Below are 25,552 nucleotides of genomic sequence, written 5' to 3'. Positions count from 1 at the left end.
TCACAATGGTGGATTTGTGATGTTGGTAATGATTTGTGTTGTGTGGTGGATTTCTGGTCGGTGGCGGTAGGGTGGTTTTAGGTGAAGTTGCAGATCAGTTTGGCTTAAGAGAGGGTAAAGGGAGAGGCAAGAGAGATGAGAAATTTTTGGCTTTTTCTAACTGTTGGATCACTTTCTTTCCACACTTCACTCATCTATTTAAAAATGGGAGGAAACATGAGATTTTTAAACTGGAGGTGAGACGACCCCTTTAGAGAAAACATGATGTATCAAGATTCTAATTGTGATTTTAAATATATAGAATTATTTTGTTAAATATAATAAAATTTTAGTTTATGACATCTATTTCATGATGGTTGCTCTTTATCATCAGGTCAAAACACCAATCAATATTTGGTGTAGGCAGGGTTCGAACTCCAAACCAACGATAAGAAATTTACTAGTTGAGTTAAGTGAAACTCACGTATAGAATAGAGTTTAAACTCAATAAAAAAAAATATACTTATTGGAATATTAACGTGTAAAATTCTAAAACTTCAAAAACTTATGTGAGAAAATATCATTACTTCAATCAAAAGTAATTAATATAATATAATTTTTATCCCCCTTTTATTTATATTTTTCTTTTGTTTAAATATGAAAATTTATAGTTGTAGGGGTATTGGGCCCAATAGTATATGAAGGATGGCCCAACGAAGTATTTTGGGCTGGAAACCCAAATCCGAAGACATTAGAATGATCGTGGACTATTTAAGTATCCAAATACGTCCGAGGAGTAGATTTGTCCTCGGATTACTAGGCCAAGGACATAGGAAGAGAAGTTTAGTATCCCTGGGTTATATTATAAAGAGTCCTACCATTATGGGGATACATGGTATACGTGGAGGATGATAGAAAGAACGGTGAAATGTCTAAAAATAAAGCTGCTACCACCGCCCATACATTAAAAGCTCTGTAAATTGATACGCTGGCTGTTTAGATGGAAGGATGGGACCTGAGCATAGAGCTTGGAACTTGGTCCCTAATCCCAGCGGGCTTTAGGGAAGAATGGATGGGACAAGTATCCAAAAATGAGGATTGCAACGAGAAAGTGGAAGGTGAGGAAGGGAAAGAGAAGGATATAAATAGAGGGGAAGACATACGAAGAAAAGGAGACTGGAGGAGGAGAAGAGATAGAGTCAATAGTAAATGAGAATCAACACTTGTATCCAAACTTGAGAAATATTATAAACCATCCTCGGAAATAATCCGAGGACGATTTCTAAGTCTTACTCTTTGCAAACGATTCTTTGTTTTGTTCCATTAGGGCCCAAAGCCCGTTCTTTTTGTAATTGTCTAAACCATCCTTGAAATCTAAATTACAAACCCACCCTCTACAAATTCATTGTGAAGAAAGGCCTTTCAAGCCCATCTTTCTCCCAGTCGTGGTTTGGGAATTTGAATTGTGTCCTTACAATTGGCGCCGTCTGTGGGAATTTAGTCTTTAGGGAAGTTTAGGACATCATGGTAGGATCAGAACCACAACGCAGCATGGAGTCCGTGGGCTCCCAGCGTGAGGATCACTCCTTGCATCCTGATCATGGAGAGAACCGAGAAGGAAGTATACATACTACACACACCATCAGAAGTGCAAGTCATTCGCAAGGAGGAAGCAGAGTTCCTTACGAAAGAAATGCCAGGGCCATGCAGAAGGAGATTGACGGCCTAAGGAGGAGATTGCGTCACGAGAGGAGAAGGAGAACTCCTCCGGTCTCTGACCCCTCTTCGGAGGGATCCGAGGATGACAATTACAGGCGGAGATCCAAAACTCCCCCAGGTGAACATGTCTCTTCCGAGGAAGACAATCTGCATGGAGGGCGTGGCAGAGACTACCCCCCTAGGAGCTTGGGAAATGACGCAATGGGAAGGGCGTTACACCAAATCTCCAGGTCACCCTTCGCGCGCAGATTGGAAGAAGGGAGGTTACCTCGGCGCTTCACACAACCGGCCTTCACTCTTTACAATGGTCGGACGGATCCTGTGGAGCACGTAAGCCATTTCAGCCAGAGAATGGCAGTGCATTCCAGGAACGAAACTTTGTTATGCAAGATTTTTCCTTCTAGCCTAGGGCCCGTAGCCATGAGATGGTTTGACGGCTTAAGGGCAGGCTCTATTGATTCTTTCAAAGAGCTTACTAGGGCATTTGGTTCTCGCTTCATCACGTGCAGTAGAGTTCCTCGTCCATTGGATTCTTTATTATCCATGGCCATGAGGGAAGGGGAAACCACGAAAACATATTCGACCGGTATTGGGAAATGTTCAACGAAATTGACGGAGACTTTGACGATGTAGCAATAAGGACCTTCAAGGTCGGCCTACCAATGGAGCATGACTTGAGGAAATCCTTAACGAAGAAACTGTCGAAGCGTACGTCGGCCGATGGATCGCATCGATGAGTATAAAAGGGTTGAGGAAGATCGGCCGGCGGGGAAAGGGCAAGGCGAAGGTTATCCCACAAGAAAGGAGGGATTTCGGAGTCGGACCGATACAACAACGGTAGGCTGGCGCGGGATTTTTCCGGGCGGGCGGGTCACATACCCCCACAAGTGGTCAACACCGTTTTCGGGAGCCGGTGCGGCGAGTTGGAGAAAATAAGGCATGAGCCTTTTTTCAAATGGCCAAATAAGATGGCGGGGGACCCTTTGAGACGCAACCAAAATCTCCCTTGCCATTATCACCGGGGAGAGAGGTCATACCACCGAGGAGCCGCACTTTGTGGTATCATACGGAACATTGGTTAAAGAGGAAAGGCCGAAGCCGGTTCGTACCAACCCAACGGGCGGGGAAACCAATCAGGAGTGGCGAACCATGACGGTCCTTCATCCAGACCACCTTAGGTACTATCGAATGTCATTTTTGCGCACCTCGGTAGGATCGGCTCGGCTCCTTTCGGGGTAATGTCGGTTGCTCGAACATTGGCCGAGGAGTCACGGGATCGGCCAAAGAGGATTAAGGCAAGTGTCCCGCGTCTAAGTTTCTGCGAAGAGGACAAGGTGGGGACCATCCAGCCTCGTGATGATGCCTTAGTGGTAACCCTCGGGATAGGGAACTATGATGTAAAGAGGGTAATGGTTGATCAAGGTAGTGGTGCGGATATCATGTACCCCGACCTATTTAGAGGCTTGAAGTTAAAGGTTGAAGATCTTATGCCATATGACTCACCCTTGATAAGCTTCGAAGGGAGAGCTCGTTCCGAAGGGACGATTAGGCTACTGTGCAGGGTCGGAGGTGGTAGACGTAGATTTCATCGTGGTCGATGCTTATTCTCCCTATACGGCTATTATGGCGGAGACCTTGGCTGCATGCGTTAGGGGCTGTTTCCTCAACCTTGCATGTCAAAATCAAGTTTCATTCGGACGGGTGGTGGAGTTACTTGGGAGTCACCGTGGCTCGACGGTGTGTCACGGCCGCCGTCTGCGTCGACCAGAACCAGATTCCCCGGCCTCGGCTAACGGTGAAACATAGCAATCAAAGCCTCTTCCCATAGCCGAGGTAGATGAAGCAGTATGTGAAGAATTGGAGAAAATTATCATAGACAATGATCCTGAGAAGTTCTTCCAGGTTGGAGTTCAATTGCCGCAGGAAGAGAAGACAGAGCTGATTTTATTTTTAAAGAAAAATATGGATGTATTTTCTTGGAACGCGTATGAGGCCCCTGGGGTTGATCCGAACTTCATATGTCATCATTTAAAGGTCAATCCAACTGCAGTGCCGAGGAGGCAACCACCTCGGAGGTCCTCAAAAGAACATTCCGAAGCCGTAAAAGAGGAAGTGCTCAAACTCAAAGAGGCAGGGGCTATCAAAGAAGTGTTTTATCCTGAATGGTTAGCCCATACGGTGGTGGTGAAAAAGAAGAATGGGAAGTGGAGAGTTTGTGTAGACTTCACAGATTTAAACAAAACTTGCCCAAAGGACTCATTCCCGATGCCTCGGATTGATTAATTGGTTGACACTACTGTTGGACATCCTCGGATGAGTTTTCTTGATGCATTCCAAGGTTATCACCAGATACCTTTGGCCGTTGAAGACCAGGAGAAGACTGCATTCGTCACTCCTACGGGAAATTATCATTATAAGGTAATGCCTTTTGGTTTGAAAAACGCAGGGGCTACCTACCAAAGGATGATGACAAGGATGTTTGAGGCACAGCTAGGAAAAACTATTGAGGTATACGTGGACGACATGGTGGTAAAGAGTAAAGAAGTTTCTTCACATCTGGAAGATCTGAGCAACACTTTTCAGAAGCTAAGAGAGTATAAATTGCGGCTCAATGCCTCTAAATGCTCTTTCGGTGTGGGATCGGGCAAGTTTCTAGGATATATGGTGACTCACCGGGGAATTGAAGTGAATCCTGCTCAGGTAAAGGCAATAAATAGCTTACACCCACCTCGGAATCCTAAAGAAGTGCAAAGGCTAACAGGTATGACTGCTGCTCTCAACCGATTTATATCTCGGTCCGCGGACAGATGCGAGCCTTTCTTTCAATTATTAAATAAATGGAAGGGTTTTGAATGGACCGAGGAGTGCGCGGTAGCTTTCCAACAGCCTAAAAGAATATCTCTCCCGACCACCGGTTATGTCTCGACAGAGGTTGATGAGATTCATTTTGCATATATTGCGGTGGCTAACCATCTTGTTAGTTTGGTTCTTATCCGAGATGACAACAACATCCAAGACCGGTTTATTATGTAAGCAAATCTCTGCATGAGGCCGAGCCGAGTTATTTGCCACTAGAAAAAGCTATTTTGGCGGTGGTACATGCTACACGAAGACTTCCCCATTACTTCCAGTCTCATACGGTTGTTGTTCTTACACAACTCCTCTCTTAAATCAATTACGCGAAGTGCAGATTATATGGGAAGAATTGCCAAATGGGGAACTGTCCTAGGAGCTTTCGATATCAAGTATATGCCTCGCACCTCTATAAAGGGACGGGTCATCGCGGACCTTGTGGCGGACTTGGCGAGCCTTCGTTAGAAGACTATCAAGAAGGCATGGGTAAAAAATCAGTAGGCATGATTTCGTGTGAAGGGCCTCCATAATGGAAAGTCCATGTTGATGGAGCGACGAAATCGAGAAGGGATCGGGTATCGGACTAGTTTTAATATCCCCGGAGAGGGAATTACTTTTGAAAAATCTTTGAGATTGGGATTCTCGGCCACCAACAACGGCGAGTATGAAGCCGTCCTCGCGAGGGATGAACATGGTTCATAAAATGGGAGGAAAGACGATGCAGATGTTCTCGGATTCACTATTGGTGGTAGGCCAAGTAGAAGGGAAGCTAGAAGCAAGGGATTCCGAGAATGCGAGAATACCTAACCTGAGTCGGTATATGCAATCTAAATTTGAGTCTTTTCTACTATTGCATGTATCCAGATGTGGCAATACCCATGCCGACTCATTAGCCACGCTCGCGACGTCCTCGGCACAATGTCTACCACGAGTTATCCTCATTGAAGATCTGTTAAAACCCACTGGGACGGATGGTAACTCCACTCAAATTCTTCAAATTAGGACAGGGCCTAGTTGGATGGATCAAATAGTAACATTTCTCAGAAATGACATCCTACACGGAGAAAGTGAAGCGAGATAAGGTTCGCAGAAAAGCCACTCGTTTCTGGTTATCCGAGGACCAAAAATTGTACAAACATTCCTTTTCGGGACCATATTTGCTATGCATCCACCCCGAGGCAACGGAGCTACTTTTGGAAGAGTTACACGAAGGGATTTGCGGAAGTCACATAGGAGGAAGGTCTTTAGCTCACCGGGCCCTTACTTAGGGCTATTGGTGGCCAAATATGCAGAGAGAAGCGCAAGATTATGCAAAGAAATGTGACCAATGTCAAAGGTTCGCTCCAAATATACATCAACCAGGTGGAGTCCTGAATCCCCTATCTAGCCCATGGCCTTTTGCCCAATGGGGCTTGGACATTGTTGGACCCTTCCCCAAAGCAACGGGAAACAGACGGTGGCTTCTCGTGGGAACAGATTACTTCACCAAATGGGTTGAAGCTGAGCCATTGTCAAACATCAGAGACACGGAAGCAAAAAAGTTTGTATGGAAGAATATCGTTACGAGGTTCGGCATCCCTCATACTCTCATTTCAGATAACGGTTTACAATTTGATAGCAAAGCCTTTCGGAAATACTGCTATGATCTGGGCATTACGAATAGATATTCCACTCCGGCTTATCCCCAAGGAAATGGGCAAGCCAAGGCTGTCAACAAAGTAATAGTGAGTGGACTCAAAAAGAGGTTGGGTGACGCCAAGGGGAGGTGGTTGGAAGAACTGCCACATGTATTGTGGACATATAGAACTACACCACGAAGATCCACATGTGAAACACCCTTCGCCATGACTTATGGAGCCGAGTCAGTTATCCCCTTAGAAGCTCGGGTTCCCAACCCCGAAGAAAAGCTCCTTTATTTCAGATAGCAATGATGATCTATTAATGAGAAACTTAGACTTAGTTGAGGAACGGCGAGAAAGCGCCATGGTTCAACTAGCTTATTATCAACATAAGCTCAAGCAGGGATATGATTCTCATGTGAAACTTAGACCTCTTGGACCAAGTGACTTAGTATTAAGGAAAGTTTTGGGCACGATGAAGAATCCTGCGTGGGGAAAATTGGGGCCCAACTGGGAAAGACCTTACCGTATTACTTCGGTCGCAGGAATAGGGGCCTACAATCTGGAAGATTTGGACGAAAATGTTGTACAACGTCCCTGGAATGTAAATAACCTACGAAGGTACTATTACTAAATAAAAGGCACTTCGGCCGTTCTTTGTTGTAAACTACATTATATTCGTTATCTTCATTCGTCTAAGTATCAAACTGAAACTTGGTATGCCTGGATCCTCGGACCACATACCTCGTCTAAATTGATACTCTTTACTAAGTGTTAAACAGATTCTAAGTTACGTCTGGTCCTCAGATCATCTACTTTGGGAAAATTAACATTTTAAATTTATTCGTCTAAGTATCAAGCTGAAACTTGGTATGCCTGGATCCTCGGACCACATACCTCGTCTAAATTGATACTCTTTACTAAGTGTTAAACAGAACCTAAGTTACGTCTGGTCCTCGGATCATCTACTTTGGGAAAATTAACATTTTAAATTTATTCGTCTAAGTATCAAGCTGAAACTTGGGAAGCAGTGAAACTCGGACCACATACCTCGTCTAAATTGATACTCTTTACTAAGTGTTAAGCAGAACCTAAGTTACGTATGGTCCTCGGATCATCTACTTTGGGAAAATTAACATTTTTAAATTTATTCGTCTAAGTATCAAGCTGAAACTTGGTATGCCTGGATCCTCGGACCACATACCTCGTCTAAATTGATACTCTTTACTAAGTGTTAAACAGAACCTAAGTTACGTCTGGTCCTCGGATCATCTACTTTGGGAAAATTAACATTTTTAAATTTATTCGTCTAAGTATCAAGCTGAAACTTGGTATGCCTGGATCCTCGGACCACATACCTCGTCTAAATTGATACTCTTTACTAAGTGTTAAACAGAACCTAAGTTACGTCTGGTCCTCGGATCATCTACTTTGGGAAAATTAACATTTTTAAATTTATTCGTCTAAGTATCAAGCTGAAACTTGGTATGCCTGGATCCTCGGACCACATACCTCATCTAAATTGATACTCTTTACTAAGTGTTAAACAGAACCTAAGTTATGCCTGGATCCTCAGATCATCTACTTTGGGAAAATTAACATTTCGAATTTATTTATCTAAGTACCAAGCTGAAGCTTGGTATGCCTGGATCCTCGGATCATTCACTTGGGAAAAATTAATACTTCTTTTCTTTTTTTTCAAAAACATCAGATATTTGCATAAACCATATGCCTTATCTTTACATAGTTCAAACTAGAGATCCAAAATGAAGAGTCAAATACTCAAAATGCATCACTTAATGCAGTTCCCGGCATAATTAAGCCTTCCTGGAGTATCAATTTTAATTCATGTTGTTGCCAATAACTTGGGTAAAAGACAAAAAGATGATATTTATGGAATGATATGATCAACATAAAACAAAAAATATATATATATATAAAAGTCATCTAAAAACAAACATTCATTCTTATATTAAATTCCAAAATAGTACTTTGGCACCTATACTTAGGTATTACACTTAGAGACAAAATAAATTAAAGATAAAGAAAGGAAAGACAACAAGCAAGTCATTGTTTCAGCTTAATCTTCAGAGGGCCTTTGGGGTCTTGAGGAGATGGAAGCTGAGCCAAGGGCTCAACGGCAATTCCTTTGCCTTTTGGATCATCTATCAAGGTTATTGGGTTAGCTTGATCACCCAACTCATCCTTTGAAGATTCCCGATGATCACTTGAAGGCTGTACGTCTACGAGTGCCTTTTCTTGTGCAGGGTCAAGTTGTTCAGGGGCACCTTCAGGAAGAGTTGAGTCTTCAGCCAAATCACCCCCTTATCCTCGGATGATCCCTGGGCAGCTTCTTGTGCAGCGTCAGGAATGGAAGAAGCGCGGATTGCAGGAGGATAGTAGACACTCTCTGCTTTCCAAAGAGTGGAAGAGGCATCAACCCCAGCTTGGGAAAGTGCCTCATTCCACACTTGGAGGCGCAGTGCCTACATACCTCGGGAACCTGAGCCTTGAAGGTTTCAGTGACCTCCTTCACGCCTATATCATAACCGTCTTGTTCGGCTTGGTCCCTCGAGTTCTCGGCCTCTTCTTTTGCTTTCTCAGCCCTTTTCTTCTCTTCAATGGCTTCTTCTTTGCCCCTGATGGCTTCCTCTTTGGCCTTCTCAGACTCGTTCAGATCTTTCTTAAGGTCCTCTACGAGCCTTCGTGCTACTAAGAGGTTATCCTCAGCTTGGCGAAGCATTAGGCACTGATCCTTGGCCTGTTTAGTCGTCGTTTTCAGATCAGCCTCTAAACCCGCCATAGCACTCTCGGCCCTTAGCCAAATTTGCTGTGACCTCCTGCAGTTTCTTCTTATGAAGGTCCGAGATCTTTTGAGCAGTTTCACGCCTGGACTCCTCGGCCCTCAGAGACTTGTAGGAATTGATGGCAATCTCTTCTGCCCTGTGGGCAGATTGAACAGCCTATGAACAAAACATATAAAACTTAGACATATAGATATATATAGGAAATAAAAATAAAAGTCAAGGTTTTAGAGAAAACTCACCATTGCAAGCTCCTTCTTCAAAGTCATGAAGACGGTGTGGTCCCTTTTCTTTCTCAGCTCAATCATATCCTCGGGGAGTAACGATTCGCTCTAAAGCATACGCGACGCATGCCGCCGTCCCTTCATCGGAATTTCTAATGGACGCATCCACGGTAATGACCTCGTCGTCCATAGAAAGGTCGAGGGAAGCCATACGGGCGCGTACGGCCGCCCGTTGGCTCGGTTCTTCTTTCCGACCTAGTCCGTATGGTGCGGGCCTCGCTTTGCACCCTTTTCCACCTCGGGCTCCTTGGAAACGTAACCCTTTCCTACCTCCACAACTTCCTTCCCTTTCGGCTGATCCCTTTTTCTTTTGAGATCGCCTATGTTGGTGCGTTGAGTTTGGGAGGATGGAGCAGAGGAGGAAGCCTAGCTTCGTGGCGTTTGTCAAGACTTTTCTTGAGTCCGAGGGCGCACCTCTTTTGGAGGTTCTTGGACTCTAGGGTCCTTGTCGCCGCCCTCAAGGACATCTTTCGAGCCGGGCTTAATCTTTCGTTGAATGCCCATAACGTCAAGTTCTTCGCAATAACCTTTGAGATTCGGGGTAGAAGTGCCGAGGGATGGAAGTTGAATCTTCGGGAGAGCAGAGTTGATTAAAAACCTCAAACTCGTCCTCGAATTCGGTACCTCAACTTCTTCTTCTTCTTCTTCCTTTACAAGAAGGTAAGAAGATGCGGCTTCACCCGAGGTTAAATTTGTGGAGAGAGGAATCGCTGGGAATCCCAACCGGAACGAATGGTGGCGGTTGGATTGGTTGGGTGACCAAAGTACCTTGAGGAATGGTAGTCCCCCCGGTAGCAAAAACCCTCCACGGCAACGCTAATCCGAGGAAGACGAGGATCGCGGGCTTTAATCACGCACTTCGGCGCCCGAAAGGCTTTAGATATTGGAGTGTAGCCGAGGATCGACGAGCCGCACGGAGTTGGCCGTCGGTGTGCACGAAGATCTCGGCTTGTAGGATCCTATCCAACCGCCCGAAATCCACAAGGTTAGGGATGACGATCCGCCGCGTGTGGATCCGCAAAGTTATCCAAGTAAAAATGGGTAAGAGTAAGTAAAAGACGAAAGATAATAGTATGTAAAAGAAACTTCACTGAGTCCCTTCCCTTGTCGGACGGGGAGGCCGTCGTGCCAGCTTTCCCGATATGATCGGAAGTCATTTTTTAGGCTCCTTATTTGATTCAAAGCGTACATTGAATTAGCTCGACTTCGGGTGTCTAGACTTTAGGTAATATTCATCTTTTTTGCTTAGGTGATGGAGGTTATAAACCAGTTCACGTCGTGGTGAGCGAGCCACAAGTTCATCTTCTCGTTTAAAGCATCTATGGAACCTAGGATCCTAAAGACATTTGGGGCACATTGGGTGGGAGCCAATCTAAAAGCCCTAAAATAATCCCTAGTCACAGCTTCCTAATGGGATTTTCATTCCCCCTTCGATGAACGCAATCATCGGGATTACAACTTCCCCCGTTTTTTCTTTTTGTATAATACTCTTCCTCGTTACAAGATACCTAATCGATACATCCGAGGGAATTTTGTACTTAACCTTAAACCGCTCTATTTTTTCGTTTGAATCCACCAGACGCAAATCTACCCATTCTTTTTGAAAAAAGGGGGTGTGGAGAGGACTAACTATGCCGAGGATGAAAGACACAAGAAAAGAGAAGATGGGAAAGAAAAGAAACAAAAGAAACAAAAAGCCGATAAGGAGGGGAAGAGTATTGAAGAACTTACTTTTAAAAAGAAGAAAGCACGGTCACCTCGGACGGTGGTACTTGATAGACGAGAGAGAGAGTACGGGGGAGATGAAAAGTGTGGCGGTGTACGTTATGTGGTTTCGTAGTGTGAATAATTTTGAAGAAAATTAGTATTTATATGTCGAAGGTGTTTTCAAGCGGGGGAATTCCCGCCTCAACCCAGGAATCGCTCTCGACCGTTGGATATGTGTCATATTAATAAAACGTGGGGGACATAGAAGCGCCAATAATTAATTCGGGGGCGTTTCGCATACCGAAGCATCGGGAACACGCGATGGGTGATTCAGGAGGTATTTCTGTCAACAATATTGTCAAGATTCTGCAGGGTAAATGGGTCTTTTTAAGTCGAGATTCTATTTTTTCTACCGAGGTGAAAAAATAAAGAAACTCGAGGGGCTTAGTGTAGGTATTGGGCCCAATAGTATATGAAGGATGGCCCAACGAAGTATTTTGGGCTGGAAACCCAAATCCGAAGACATTAGAATGATCATGGACTATTTAAGTATCCAAATACGTCCGAGGAGTAGATTTGTCCTCGGATTACTAGGCCGAGGACATAGGAAGAGAAGTTTAGTATCCCTGGGTTATATTATAAAGAGTCCTACCATTATGGGGATACATGGTATACGTGGAGGACGATAGAAAGAACGGTGGAATGTCTAAAAATAAAGCTGCTACCACCGCCCATACATTAAAAGCTCTGTAAATTGATACGCTGGCTGTTTAGATGGAAGGATGGGACCTGAGCATAGAGCTTGGAACTTGGTCCCTAATCCCAGCGGGCTTTAGGGAAGAATGGATGGGACAAGTATCCAAAAATGAGGATTGCAACGAGAAAGTGGAAGGTGAGGAAGGGAAAGAGAAGGATATAAATAGAGGGGAAGACATACGAAGAAAAGGAGACTGGAGGAGGAGAAGAGATAGAGTCAATAGTAAATGAGAATCAACACTTGTATCCAAACTTGAGAAATATTATAAACCATCCTCAGAAACAATCCGATGACGATTTCTAAGTCTTACTCTTTGCAAACGATTCTTTGTTTTGTTCCATTAGGGCCCAAAGCCCGTTCTTTTTGTAATTGTCTAAACCATCCTTGAAATCTAAATTACAAACCCACCCTCTACAAATTCATTGTGAAGAAAGGCCTTTCAAGCCCATCTTTCTCCCAGTCGTGGTTTGGGAATTTGAATTGTGTCATTACAATAGTTATGATAATTATTAATAGAAATTTATTATTAATAAGTGTGTATATAGAAGTATATATTTTAGCGTACATATATAATCTTTGCTCATGGGGCAATGACACCCATGAGGTTCTAACTAAGATGCATCTATTGCTTGCTGTAAAAACTATATATAGTATATATTAGACATTTATTATGATTTTTTAACATGGAATTATATACATTTCCCACTCCACCTTTCTTTCAGCCTTATCCACCTTTGTTCATATCAAACTATATATATAGCATTAGACATTTTTTATTACAATTTTTTTTTTAACATGGAATAATAAACATTTCCCACTCCACCTTTCTTTCAGCTTTATTTGCCAAGTTTGTTCATGGGTTGTACAAGCTGTTGCAAAACAGTATTTCTAGTTTAAAATGAGTGTTTAAAAAAAAAAAAAAAATTATGAGGAGTTGTTGCAAAATAAAGTTTTGGTTTAAAATTAATGTCCGTAAAAAAAAGTTAACAGAAGTTACAGTTGCAAAACAAAATTTTGAGTTTTAAAAACACGCTTTTAAGTTACCAAAATGCCTAACCAAAACACTATAAATCCCCGCTATTCCAGACTCTAAAATTTTGATACATTATTACAATGGCATCACCTTTCATTCAACTCTCTCTCTCTTTTCTCTTGCTTCTTCTCACTTCACCATTCTCATGTGCAAAACATGCAAACAACCACCATCACTTAGCAGAAAAGCTCATAAGAAGCCTCAACTTGTTCCCTACAGACTCCATTAACATTGCATCCCCTGACCCTTCATTTGTTGCCCCAAAGATTGTAGAGAAATCGTTTTGTTTTCCTTCTCTGAATAATTCTGGCGTTTCAGTTGAAGATCTTGGTCACCATGCTGGTTACTATAGTCTTCCACATTCCAAAGCAGCAAGGTGGGCCTTAAAATGTTGTCCATATAAATTAGTTCCTTGATTGTTATTATATTGGGAATATACATAGTTCCAATATATTTTTTTTTTTAATAATGATTTCGAGGGGTTATTTAATATATGCAGGATGTTTTATTTGTTCTTCGAATCACGGAACAAGAAGAAAGACCCTGTTGTCATATGGTTGACTGGAGGGCCAGGGTGTGGCAGTGAATTGGCTTTGTTCTTTGAAAATGGTCCTTTCCACATTACAAACAACTTGTCTCTAGAGTGGAATAACTATGGCTGGGACATGGTATGTACTGAATATACAATTCAATAAGCAAGAAAATCAGCTAGTATTTTCTTTTGCAGCATAATTTGTACCCGCATTTTGCATAATTTCCTTACAAGTTACAAGAATCTCTTAGACTCATACCATGAAATGTTCCTGGATAGATTTCTGGAAATAAAATATTATTGGAATGTTCTTTAAGCTTTCAGGCAATAGTGAGGAAAAAAGAAAGAAAGAAAGAAAGAAATGGTCTTTATAAGGATCTAATTGATTGGAGTGAAAATAGAAAAAGAAGAGTTAAAATATGAAAGAAAATGGGGCTCTGCCGCTCTGATGGTAATTTCCATTCTGCCCCCACTCCTTCCCCCAGTGTTTAACATTAACTCTCTCTTTCTATATTTTTGTTTCACTTGAGTTAACGTCTGGTATGATTTTTTATACCCAACTCAAGTTTTTTTTCCTAATAAAATATTTATATAAAAAATTATTCAATAAGGAAATGAGAATAAATTTCTACAAACAATATTTTCTATCATAACAAAAGAGTTTTTCATTCTTGCACTTTCCACCTTGGTTCAAACCAAACCCCATGAAAGAAAACTAAAATCTCTTCTAACCCTCTCCTATTTTTTTCCTCTCCCTCATTTTCTATTCTCTTACTTTTCTAACTCTAAAGTCATAAGTATGTTACATCATTATTTTAGTTAAAACAAATCCCAAGCAACAAAGGATAGAAAAAGTTGGAGGAAAGCATGACAACTGATAAAACCATACATGTTTACATTTTGTTATATGACTTATTTAATGAGTTATGTAACTTGTTTAAAATATATATATATATATATATATATATATATATATAATTTTATGAGACAATGCGTAATGTATTGATAAAAAACTTTTTCCCAAAAGGATTATTCTAAAATTAAAAAAAAATAGAATCATCGATCTTTTAAAAGAGAAATTATAGGCCAATTGCACACGCGTGCACATGTATATACATATATTGCAATTATTAGTTGCTACTATATGATGATAGCAAAACTTTGATAAAATTTAAGAATATACTGAAAATTTATAGTCTTTTTATTCAACAAAGTTGATTTAGAGGCTTTCTTAACAATATTTTATTTGGGCAAACGAAAACATCAATTGCTTCATAGCATATTAAAACTTTAAATTTTAACTGACTGGCACTTTTTAGTTTTTCCAATAAAAATACTCAAAGGTTCAAATTCCTCCAACTTCTTGTTAATTTGTAACTAAAAAAAAAAAACTTTAAATTTCATGGTAGTATAACACCTATAGATTCTATACAGTCAGCTTTGTACAAAGCGGGCTTAACATTATGTCAAAACCTTTCCTGATGTACATACTTTTCAAGCTACTCAATAAAATAATAAAAAATTTATTCTCTTTTCTCAGGCATCAAACATTATGTTTGTAGACCAGCCTACAGGAACTGGATTCAGTTACACTGCTAATAATACGAGTGATATTCGCAGTGATGAAGTCGAAATTAGCAATGACTTGTATGACTTTTTGCAGGTCTGTTTTCTTTCCCATGTGTATGTGTGTTTCTTCATGAAAAAAGAAACATGAATCATGCATTCATGCTAGATTACATGTGACTGGAATTTGTCAGGATAGGTTTCTGAGATTAAGATTCACAAAATTTTCTACATTGTTTCAGACATTTTTCAAGGAGCATCCTCAATTTGCTAAAAATAAATTCTACATAACAGGAGAATCATATGCTGGGCACTTCATTCCAGCATTAGCTACTCGGATTCACCAAGGAAACAAAGCGAAGGAAGGAATTCATATAAAGTTGAAGGTAGCTCTCAGATTTAACCAGAGTTACTTGCTTTAGCCCCACTTGATTAGATATTTAACTCATACGCTTCAACAGGGATTTGCTATTGGTAATGGGCTAACCAATCCTGAAATCCAGTACAGATCATACACTGACTATGCACTGGAAATGAAGTTACTTAATAATGATGATTACAATTGGGTTAACAAGATGAAATTGCCACAATGTGAACAGGCGGTAAAAGAGTGTGGTAATTTTTCTAATTCTTAATTTCTAATTACTTCCCATTCTTATTTTCATGTAGATACAACATCATATGACTTTCAAAGATTACTGATTTCTGTAACTTTTATGACCTACAAGCAGATTTAATTAATTTGCAACTACTCTATCATTATCCATTGATCAATCATATGGAACTGCATTGTCAGGCACTTATGGCGGAAAAGCTTGTAATACTTCATTTGACAATTGCGAAGAATTATTGAATCAGATTTTAAGAATCAGCGCTGGTATAAATGTAAGAAGACAAAAAACAACTATCATTTTGTAGCTGTTACGAAATCATTACATTGTGAAAAAAAATATGCATTTTCAACTTTGATGAAAAACTTGTTAAATCTTTGATCTGCAGCCCTATGACATTAGAAAGAAATGCATCGCAACCAATGACGATTGTTATGATTTCCCGACCATGGTGAAATTCCTGAACATGGAGTTAGTTAAGAATGCTCTAGGGGTTGGGAACATAACATTCGTTTCATGCAGTGGTCCAGTATATGAAGCCATGAGAACTGACTGGGCGAAGAATCTTGCAGTAGGTATTCCTGCTCTTCTGGAGGATGGAATCAAGGTGCTTGTGTATGCTGGGGAGTATGACCTCATGTGCAATTGGCTGGGTAAGCCTCTTTGGCTCAACAGAAGTAGGAACTTGAAATAAACACCTCAAGGAATGTAGTGCTTGTTTTTCTTAGTATATCTTATTGATTCCTTTCTCTCTCAACAGGGAATTCGCAATGGGTTCAAGCCCTTGAATGGTCAGGACAGAAACAGTATGAGGCATCCCCAACTGTTCCATTTGTAGTTGATGGTGCAGAAGCAGGATTGCTCAAGAGCCATGGGCCTCTCACTTTCCTCAAGGTCTCTCTCTCTCTCTCTCTCTCTCTCTCTCTCCCTCTCCCTCTCCCTCTCCTAATTTGCCAATCTTGGTTCCATGTTGCAACACATAGGCCCGTGATGCTGGTCATTTGGTTCCGATGGATCAGCCTAATGTATCACTACAAATGCTGAGGAGGTGGATGAAAGGGAAACTAACCAAGTCTAAGGCAAAACATAGGGGTTCTCCCAAGTGATGGCCTCAATGAACCTGGCATACTCTTTCTGAGCTTGTGCCTATGTTTATGGGTTTCTGGAATGGTGTCTGGGTAGGACTAGTAGTGATATGCTTGTCCTCCAGAGACCACAAGGTTGTTATTTTCAACAACTCCTTAAAATATTTTATTGCTAGAATGGAACATAAAGATTCTTTTACACATATGAACGTTCAGTGAATACACGTTTACCAACATATGCTGTATATTAATTTGGGCTATAAATACTGTCATATTCATAATGGGCATAGTTTGCACAAAATGATAACGATTGCTTGATTTTGTGAGATCGTTACGTGGCTATAAAATAAGAGCTTGGAAATTCTGGTGTTATTGGAAGACACATACAATCTGCAACATCAACTTATAGCAGGACCTGTTATAAACAACCTATAGCAGAATTTCAGTTACAATTGATCAAAATTATAAGAAAAATAATAGATGATGCCAAGAGAAAGCCCTTGATTCCATATGGCACAATTATGAATTTGTAGGCATTTAAAAAATGCAAGTTCTCAACTTCAACAAATTGGGAAGAAGACGCCATGGTTCTAGTCATTGATTTACTCTGGCATCTACATTAACAAAAACTCAGTTGAACATGAAATATGGTCTTTGATTGTAATTTGTACAAAGACTGGATCTCATAGGGAGGGGAGAAAATTGTAGTTTTATCATATATGTTTGTATCTCGTCATGATTTGCATCCCAAAGATGAGGTCTCATACATTAGAAACTAATTTGATCACAAAATCATCAACAATCCCAGTCTAAATACCTGTGAGAAACAGGAACTGAGTAAATCTTGCTTCTTTTTTGTTTCTGGCTTTTGTTTTTCTTAAATCCCTCTAAAACTGAGACAATGCATCTAAACCAGCCCTCCCAAGTATAAGACAAAATGACAGAGTCCTTCAACGTTAGATAGGTACATAGAAGTCCCAGTGATAGATACAATAAGCGAAAACAGTTAACAACCAACTCGTTTTCCATATAATTTTCTTAATGTCTCAATTGCTGGCTGAAAACCTGTTCTCAATGGAACAACGGAAACAACTCGCAGATGTTGTGCATTACCATTCCTTGGTTTGGACAGTGTCATTTTAAACATCTCTCCCTCAAGAATTCTACTAGCAGATACAGCTGCATAAAACATTCAAAAAAAAAATTCTGGACATGGTCATGTTTGGTGCACCCCAACTATCAAATAATTCTACCAAGATGGGGCATATGCTAAGGAGGTTAAATCTCATGGAGACTTTTATGGAAGACTAAACTTCTAAAGTGCACAAATGAATTCCAGGTGATGATAGCAAAGCAACTTGCTTGAATATACAGCAAAATATGATCCATGGGAAAACTAAAAACCAATTGTCCAAGACACCGCAACTAAGTAATTTACTGATTCTTTGAAACACTAAGCCTGCATCTCCTCACTTAAACAAGACTAGGCTTTTGTGGCTATATTAGGAACCCAATTTACCTTCGATTTCAACAAGCTATCTACCAACACCCAAGGCACTTACTGCAAAAAGACCAAAACAGAAAAAGAAAAATATACAAAATAAAGGCATTATATGTTTCACCATGATTTCATAAACATGTACTAGATAAAACTATTCATGCGGCTACTTGCTAGTTGCTAAATAGTGAAGACATTATTTTATCTTAAAATTGCTTTAATGATGAACATTTCAGTGAGGAAATGAGGTTACCAGCAAAAGGATGAAGCTTGGCAAAGTCAAAGAACTCATCAGCAGAGCACCCAAAAATAACTTTAGCCATTCTGTCAAAGCATATCACCGTGAACACCTTTGTATCTGATGCTATTGACATCTACCAAACCAATCCAACAAAACCCAACATTTTGTTATTAAAAAAAGGAAATTCTTGAAACCCCATTTCCAAAAATTGAAATTTTTTCCAAGAAAGCATTAAATCGATATATTTTATTCTGTAGAAACAAACACAATTCTCTTGGAACCCCATTTCCACAAAATAGAAACTAATTTTCTGGAGAAAGTAATTTCAATGGAAACAAGGAGGAAATTGGTTTGGGAAGTGACTTACAAGGACACGGAAGAGGCGTTTGGAAGCAGAGGAGACGGAGTTGAAGGCATTGAAGTTGCAGAATTTGCACAGAGAAGTGGGATCGTTGTCAGGGAGAGTCCTCTCACAGACAGCGCAGACACTGTAGCATAAGTTAGTGTGGTTTATGGCTAACACTGTGCACACTAGCGTTTTTGGTTTCTCACCTTCCATTGCTTCTTTTTTTGGATGGGTTTCTACCTCTCAAACTCAAAGGATTTGTTGAAACTTGAAACTTGGAACTCTCTATGGAAAACGAACAAGGAAATATGGACTGGTACTAGGTTTGGGCCTCTTGTCTTGGCCATTAGAAGTAACCATTTCTTACCAAAAAATAAAAAGGTAACCCATTTATTTTTCCCGCCTCTTTTATTCCAAACATACACGACTCCACTCGTATAAATTGTTCATTTTTGGTGCTTTAAAAGTTCTGAAATTTTTTTCATTTTAGGTTATCAAGTCTGATTTTTTTTTTTCTTTTAAAGAAAGTTTGATTTTATTTTTAAATTGGTCTTTCTATCCGTCTATGCAATTGATCTAACCGTTAAGTGCCAACAAAACAACGTTATTGCTCTTTCTTAACTGTCCTGTCAGTCATAGTCATGGACATAAATAGAATTACAACTTTAAAAACATAATCAAACTTGGTGAACCAAAATAAAAAATCTAAACTTAAGAGATCAAAATCAAAACAATCATAAACTTTAGGGATCAAATATTTAATTAGTCTGCTTTTATGGTAATAAACAACAAGATTAAAGGATTTTTTTTTTAAAAAAAAATTAAACTCTTTGTTTGATGAATGATGATACTCAACTTGTGATTTACACAATAAAACAATTATATAATAGAAGAATGGTAAAATTTGGGTACATTACTTATTTATTATTCCTTAGATTCCCTTCTTAAAATTTAGCCATGTGGCTGTACTTAACTAAAAATGCACTTTCCATCATATAAGAAAAAAGCCACATCGCTAATTTTTTTTTTTTTAATCAAGGTTGAATTTTAATAACATGACCTAAGGATCACCACCTAAATACTGTACCTAAATTTTGTCCATAAAAAAAATATATTTTGTTAATGAAGTTACATTTAGACCCCTTACATACAGCTTACGAATAGTGATGGTGAACTAAAATAATCTGACTATCTTCAATTCGTCCATAGTGTCGTCCAGAGGCAAAAATATTAACCCAATGTAAGAAGGTCGTCCACACTCAGGAGGTCGTCCATGAGTATGAAAGTCACCTATTAAGGAAGCCATTAATGGACGACCCCTCGACACTTAGAAATTTTCGAAATAAGTTTATATCTAAAAACTTATAATTTAGACCCCATTCTACTATTCTGAATTATAAGCGGAATCCTCATTTATCGCTATAACTTCCTACTAACTACTTAGCTTCCAATGGCAGTTACAGAAGATAAGATTGAACATTCTAACTTCTATAGCAGTTGTGGAAGTTAAGTCTGAACTTTCTAACTTCTACAAATATCGGGAAAGTTACTAAACAAGTAACCACTCCAAAACTCACCATAAAAAGACTTATCCACATCAAATGAAAGTAAGTTTTCACTATTCCTAAAAAGTTGAAATTCTTGAGTTCTAGAGAAAAAACTAATTTCAGCATTGGAGAGTTCTTGGCCGGCTCAACCCGGTCTCCTTTGATCTTGTGTCTTTTTCTTTTCAGGTCTTCCAAGCAATCACTAGCCCATTGAAGTCTGGGGCATTCAGCCTACTGATTTTCTGTGCATCATAAGTTGGCACTGTTTGTGGGAAAGTTAAATTCGTACTTCACAATTTATCTTTCTTAGACAAAAGGTTGTATGGTTCAGACAAGGTCAATGGCCACTAGTCCAGGCCATCAGGAAAGTGGAAACGCTTCTAGTCATCCTAACCGTGATCGCCAGTCAGCGCCTGTCATACAACCGTCTTCCATTCAACAAATGCAATCCATGGCAGCTGTCGTGGCGAAGTTAACCCACCAGAATCAGGAGTTAACTAGGGAGATTAATCTGAGACAACGACATGAAAGATGCGTGGAAGAACAAACCCAAAGTCAAGGAGTTAGGGAAGGAGAAAATGTTGAGCATGAGAGTCACTCAAGGGGTACTGCTTCACGAAGGGTGCCACGCTTGGAAAGGGAAATGGATCAAATAAGGAAGTTCATGGATAGATAAGGGAGAATTTGAGAAGAGTGAATCATGTAAAAGACTTGGTTCATCAAACTGATTCCCTCTTCATAGCTTCCATCAACAGTCATCCTTTGCCTTTCAAGTTCAAGATGCCTTCTTTAGACTCTTATAATGGAACGCACGATCCATGTGACCACATTGCAACTTTCAAGACCACAATGCATCTTCAAGGAGTTCCTGATGAGATAATGTGTAAGGCCTTCCCAACCACCCTTAAGGGGCCAGCACGAGTGTGATTCAGCAAAATACCTCTGAATACTGTTGGTTCTTTTGAGGAGTTGAGTAAGTTGTTCATCAACAACTTTATCAGAGGACAAAGGCATAAACGCTCCTTGTCTAGCCTGTTGACCATAGAGTAAGGGGACAATGAAAGCTTGTGGTCCTTCATTACTTGTTTCAACAGGGAAGCCTTGACGGTAGATGAAATGGACGACAAGCTGTTATTAGCAGCCTTCTACAATGGAGTTAGTGCAAACTTATTCATTCACAAGCTTTATGAACAAGAACCACAAACTATGGCTGAACTCGTCCATTTAGCCTAAAGCTTTATGAATGTAGAAGACGCAATCATCGCCAAGAAGAGGAAGAAAGAAAGCAAAACGAATGGAAGCAGAGTTCCCTCCTTATCCGAAACAAGGCCTTCGTCCAAAGAAGGCCAAGATGGGAGAGAAAAAAGATTGAGATAATAAGAAGGTAGGATCATCCTTAAGAAGGAATCAGCATTATACGCCCCTTGATACGCCACTTGATCAAGTACTTATGCAAATCAAGGATGAATCACTCTTGAAATGGCCAAAGAAGATGAAAGGAGACCCCAATAAGCGTAATAAGAATAAGTATTGTCGCTTCCATAGAGATCATAGGCACGATACAGACGAGTGTTATGACTTAAAGTAGCAAATAAAGAATCTTATTAGACAAGGAAAGTTGAGACATTTTGTTGGACGAGACCATAAAGACAAGAAGTTGAAAGAAAAGGTAGAAGAGCCATCACGACCCCCACTTGGAGAAATAAGAGTTATTATAGGTGGAACTTCAACAGGGAAGTCTTCCAAGTCAAGGAAGACTTACTTGAAAGTGGTGCAGAACATACAACTCTCTGGACGGGTTCCAAGGATGAGGGGGGCAGATGAGCAAGTCATTACTTTCACAGACAAAGACGTTGGTATGGTCCATTATCCACATGACGGTGCAATCGTCATTACTTTACTCATTGTAGATTACACGACTAGAAGGGTGTTGGTAGATAATGGGAGTTCAACAGATATTCTATATTACCCCGCCTTCCAACAGATGAAACTTGGACAAGATCAACTTCGTCCAGTGAATTCACCCTTAGTTAGATTTGGTGGAATGAAGGTACAACCTGTGGGTACTATTACATTACCTATAGTGATGGGAGTATATCCACAATAGATAACCAAGGAAGTGAATTTCCTCATGTTGGACTGTTCGTCTTCCTATAATGCCATCATTGGAAGACCAACTTTAAACAGTTGGAAGGTATTAACATATACCTACCATCTATCTGTCAAATTCCCAACAAACTATGGGATAGGACAAGTGCAAGGAGATCAATTAGCCACTAGAGAATGCTACCTAGCCATGTTGGCTGTGGACGAACATGTGCAAACCATGAGCATAGAGGAGAGAAAAGTTGTTGCATAGCCCATTGAAGTTCTAGAAGACATCCTTCTAAAAGAGAGTAATCCTAAGGAGTTCACTAAAATTGGAACAAGTATGAAGGAAAAGACGAAGCAAGATCTTGTCCAATTCTTAAAGAAGAGCGTTGATGTTTTTGCATAGAGTCATGATTGAATGTGCACCCATCTTCCAAGCCTGTTTATTAGAAGAAAAGGGTTTTCACTCCAAAACGAGACAATGCAATTAAAGAAGAGGTTCAGAAGTTAACCACGGCAAAATTTATTTGGGAAGTTTATTACCCGGATTGGTTAGCTAACGTGGTGGTGGTCAAGAAGGCAAATGGCAAGTAGAGGATGTGTGTAGACTTCACTGATTTGAAGAAAGCTTACCCCAAGGATAGTTATCCTTTGCCATGCATTGATTAGTTGGTGGATTCAACAGTAGGTCATCAGTTACTAAGCTTCATGGACACCTTCTTAGAGTATAATCAGATAAACATGGACAAGGCAAATCAAAAGAAAACATCCTTTATTACCAGTCAAGGTTTATTTTGCTATAAGGTGATGCCCTTTAGTTTAAAGAATGCAGGGGCAACGTATCAGAGGTTAGTTAATCACATGTTTCGTCCACAAGTAGGACGGAATATAAAGGTTTATGTGGATGATATGCTGGTAAAGAGCTTGGACTAGGAGAAACATCTGAACGACCTACGAGAGACCTTTGACATACTTAGACAATATAATATGAAGCTGAATCTAAGTAAGTGTGCCTTCGGAGTTTCATTAGGAAAGTTTCTAGGATTCATGGTTTCACAAAGGGGAATTGAACTGAATATTGATAAGATCCAAGCCATACTGAACATGGAGCCACCAAAGAATGTCAAGGAAGTCCAATCCCTTACTAAATGAGTTGCAGCTCTAAACAAGTTTGTTTCAAAAGCTATAGATAAATGTTTACCCTTTTTCAAATTTCTCAGGAAGGCATTTGAATGGACGAACGAGTACCAAAAGGGTTTCCAGGATCTTAAAGTCTATCTTACCACCACTCCCCTGCTAAGTCCATCCATACCAAGTGAGGAGTTATATTTATACTTAGCAGTATCCCCACATGTGGTAAGTTCAGCATTAATCAGAGAAGAAGGGAAGGTGCAAAAGCCTATGTATTATACAAACCTAGCGCTGAAGGGAGTAAAAGGACGAGATCCAATGATGGAAAAGTTGGCTTTTGCATTAGGCTTCCAAAAAACTGAGGCATTACTTCCAAGCTCATGTCATTAATGTCATGATAGATCATCCGCTAAAGAAGGTGATGAAAAAGTTGGAAGCTGTAGGACAACTGATCCAATGGGCCTTTGAACTTAGTGAGTTTGATATCAGGTACCAATCAAGAAATGCAAGAAAAGCTCAAGCTCTAGCAGATTTCATTGTAGAATTCACTCTAAGTCATGGTGATTTAGACAGGGTGGAAGAGGTTAAAAAATAGGTCGCCCATATGGATGGGTCGTCTACACTATATGCAGGAGGAATAGGAATTGTGTTGCAGTCTCCAAAAGGAGATAAGTTAAAGTATAAGATTTTTTTATAGTATCAAACAAGCAACAATGAAGTTGGGTATGAAGCCCTTCTTAAAGGGCTAGAATTGGTTAAGTCCTTAGAGGTAGAGTCAATAGTCGTCTAGGGAGACTCTCAGTTGGTTATAGGTCAAGTGCATGGAATATGTGAAGCTAAAGAAGAACGGATGAAGAAATATTTTAATGAGGTGAGACACCTTGTTAAGAAATTTAAGGATGCTAGTTTCATTCAAGTCCCAAGGGAAGAAAACATAGAAGTGGACACCTTAGCCAAGGAAGCATCGGCAGATGGAACGGTCGACGAGTTTGATGAAGTCCAATACATGCTAAGCATAGATCTTCTAGAAGTACAGCAGATAGAAGATGAAGGAAATTGGATGACCTCAATAGTCACCTACCTAAAAGATGGAAGGCTTCTAGAAGAAAGGGACAAGGTCGAGAAGCTAAGGATCAGATCAACAAAGTACGTCCTTATAGATGGGGTGCTATACAAAAGAGGCTTCTCTCAACCTTACCTAAGGTGTTTAGCTCCAGACGAAGCAAACTATGTATTGAGAGAAGTCCATGAGGGAGCATGTGGCAACCATTTGGGAGCAAGAGTACTCATGCACAAGGTCGTCCGTGCAGGCTATTACTGGCCAACCATTCAAGCAGATGCTAAGGCTTATGTGAAGGTGTGAGATCAATATTAGCGATTCAGTAACATCCCTAAACAACCGTCAGAATACCTTACCTCAATAATGGTCCCATGGCCTTTTGCATAATAGGGATTGCATATTTTGGGTCATTTTCTAATTGGAACCAAGTAGATGAAGTTTTTGGTGGTGAAGATTGATTATTTCACTAAGTGGGTGAAAGCTACTTGGCAAAAATTACACAAAAAAATGTCAAAAATTTTGTCTGGAAGAGCATTGTATGCAGGTTTGGGGTACCTAGAATACTAATTTCAGACAATGGACGATAGTTTGATAACACGTCCTTTAGAGAATTTTGTGAGCAACTAAAAATCAAGAATCATTATTCCTCACCCTCCCACCCACAAGCAAATGGACAAGCCGAAGTAACAAACCGATTCTTATTAAAGATCATTAAGACTCAGCTTGAGGGGGTAAACGGAGTATGGCTAGGCAAGCTACCAGGTGTACTATAGGCTTATAGGACGATCATGAGAACCCCCACAGGGGAAACTCCTTTCAAGTTAGCCTATGGGAGTGAAGTAGTCATACCAACGGAAGTGCACATGGCCAACCACAAGCTTATGAGGTATCAGAACAAGGAGAATGAAGAACAACTTTGTCTTAACCTTGATCTTATAAATGAGGTAAGGATGGACGCAGAGCAAAGGACGACGAGATACAAGAGTCTTATGGTTAGGCAATATGATGTAATGGTAAAACCTAGGCACTTCAACATTGGGGACCTCGTCCTTAAAAGAGTCTCCTTGGCAACCAGAAATCCAGCCCATG

At 40.2% G+C, this 25,552-nt stretch overlaps 3 protein-coding genes across 5 annotated transcripts; 2 read left to right on the top strand and 1 right to left on the bottom strand.

The window, feature by feature from the left end:
* Positions 1 to 12,835: 12,835 nt before the first annotated feature.
* On the top strand, positions 12,836 to 16,570 carry LOC142607905 (serine carboxypeptidase-like). The gene is made up of 9 exons (XM_075779566.1): positions 12,836 to 13,131; positions 13,255 to 13,423; positions 14,828 to 14,950; positions 15,096 to 15,239; positions 15,315 to 15,468; positions 15,650 to 15,738; positions 15,853 to 16,117; positions 16,225 to 16,358; positions 16,448 to 16,570. The coding sequence occupies exons 1-9, from the start codon at positions 12,836 to 12,838 to the stop codon at positions 16,568 to 16,570; spliced, it is 1,497 nt and encodes a 498-aa protein (XP_075635681.1).
* LOC142607906 (uncharacterized) lies at positions 15,188 to 18,986 on the bottom strand. 3 transcript variants are annotated; one of them, XM_075779568.1, is made up of 3 exons: positions 18,656 to 18,986; positions 18,301 to 18,421; positions 15,188 to 15,345 (listed from the first exon to the last, which is right to left on the bottom strand). In XM_075779568.1, exons 1-3 carry the CDS (start codon positions 18,845 to 18,847, stop codon positions 15,308 to 15,310), a joined length of 351 nt encoding a protein of 116 aa, XP_075635683.1. In that variant the 5' UTR covers positions 18,848 to 18,986; the 3' UTR covers positions 15,188 to 15,307. The 3 variants fall into 3 exon arrangements, with proteins under 3 accessions (XP_075635683.1, XP_075635682.1, XP_075635685.1); XM_075779567.1 differs by lacking the exon at positions 15,188 to 15,345 and adding an exon at positions 17,184 to 17,728; XM_075779570.1 differs by lacking the exon at positions 15,188 to 15,345 and adding an exon at positions 17,751 to 18,110.
* Positions 18,987 to 24,253: 5,267 nt separating this feature from the next.
* LOC142606352 (uncharacterized) lies at positions 24,254 to 24,766 on the top strand. Its single transcript, XM_075777718.1, has one exon. It carries the CDS (start codon positions 24,254 to 24,256, stop codon positions 24,764 to 24,766), a length of 513 nt encoding a protein of 170 aa, XP_075633833.1.
* The last annotated feature ends 786 nt before the right edge of the window (positions 24,767 to 25,552 follow it).

The sequence above is a fragment of the Castanea sativa genome, chromosome 8 (genome assembly GCF_040712315.1).
Source record: "Castanea sativa cultivar Marrone di Chiusa Pesio chromosome 8, ASM4071231v1".
Taxonomy (NCBI): Eukaryota; Viridiplantae; Streptophyta; class Magnoliopsida; order Fagales; family Fagaceae; genus Castanea; species Castanea sativa.
This window is presented reverse-complemented; position numbering and strand designations above follow the sequence as displayed.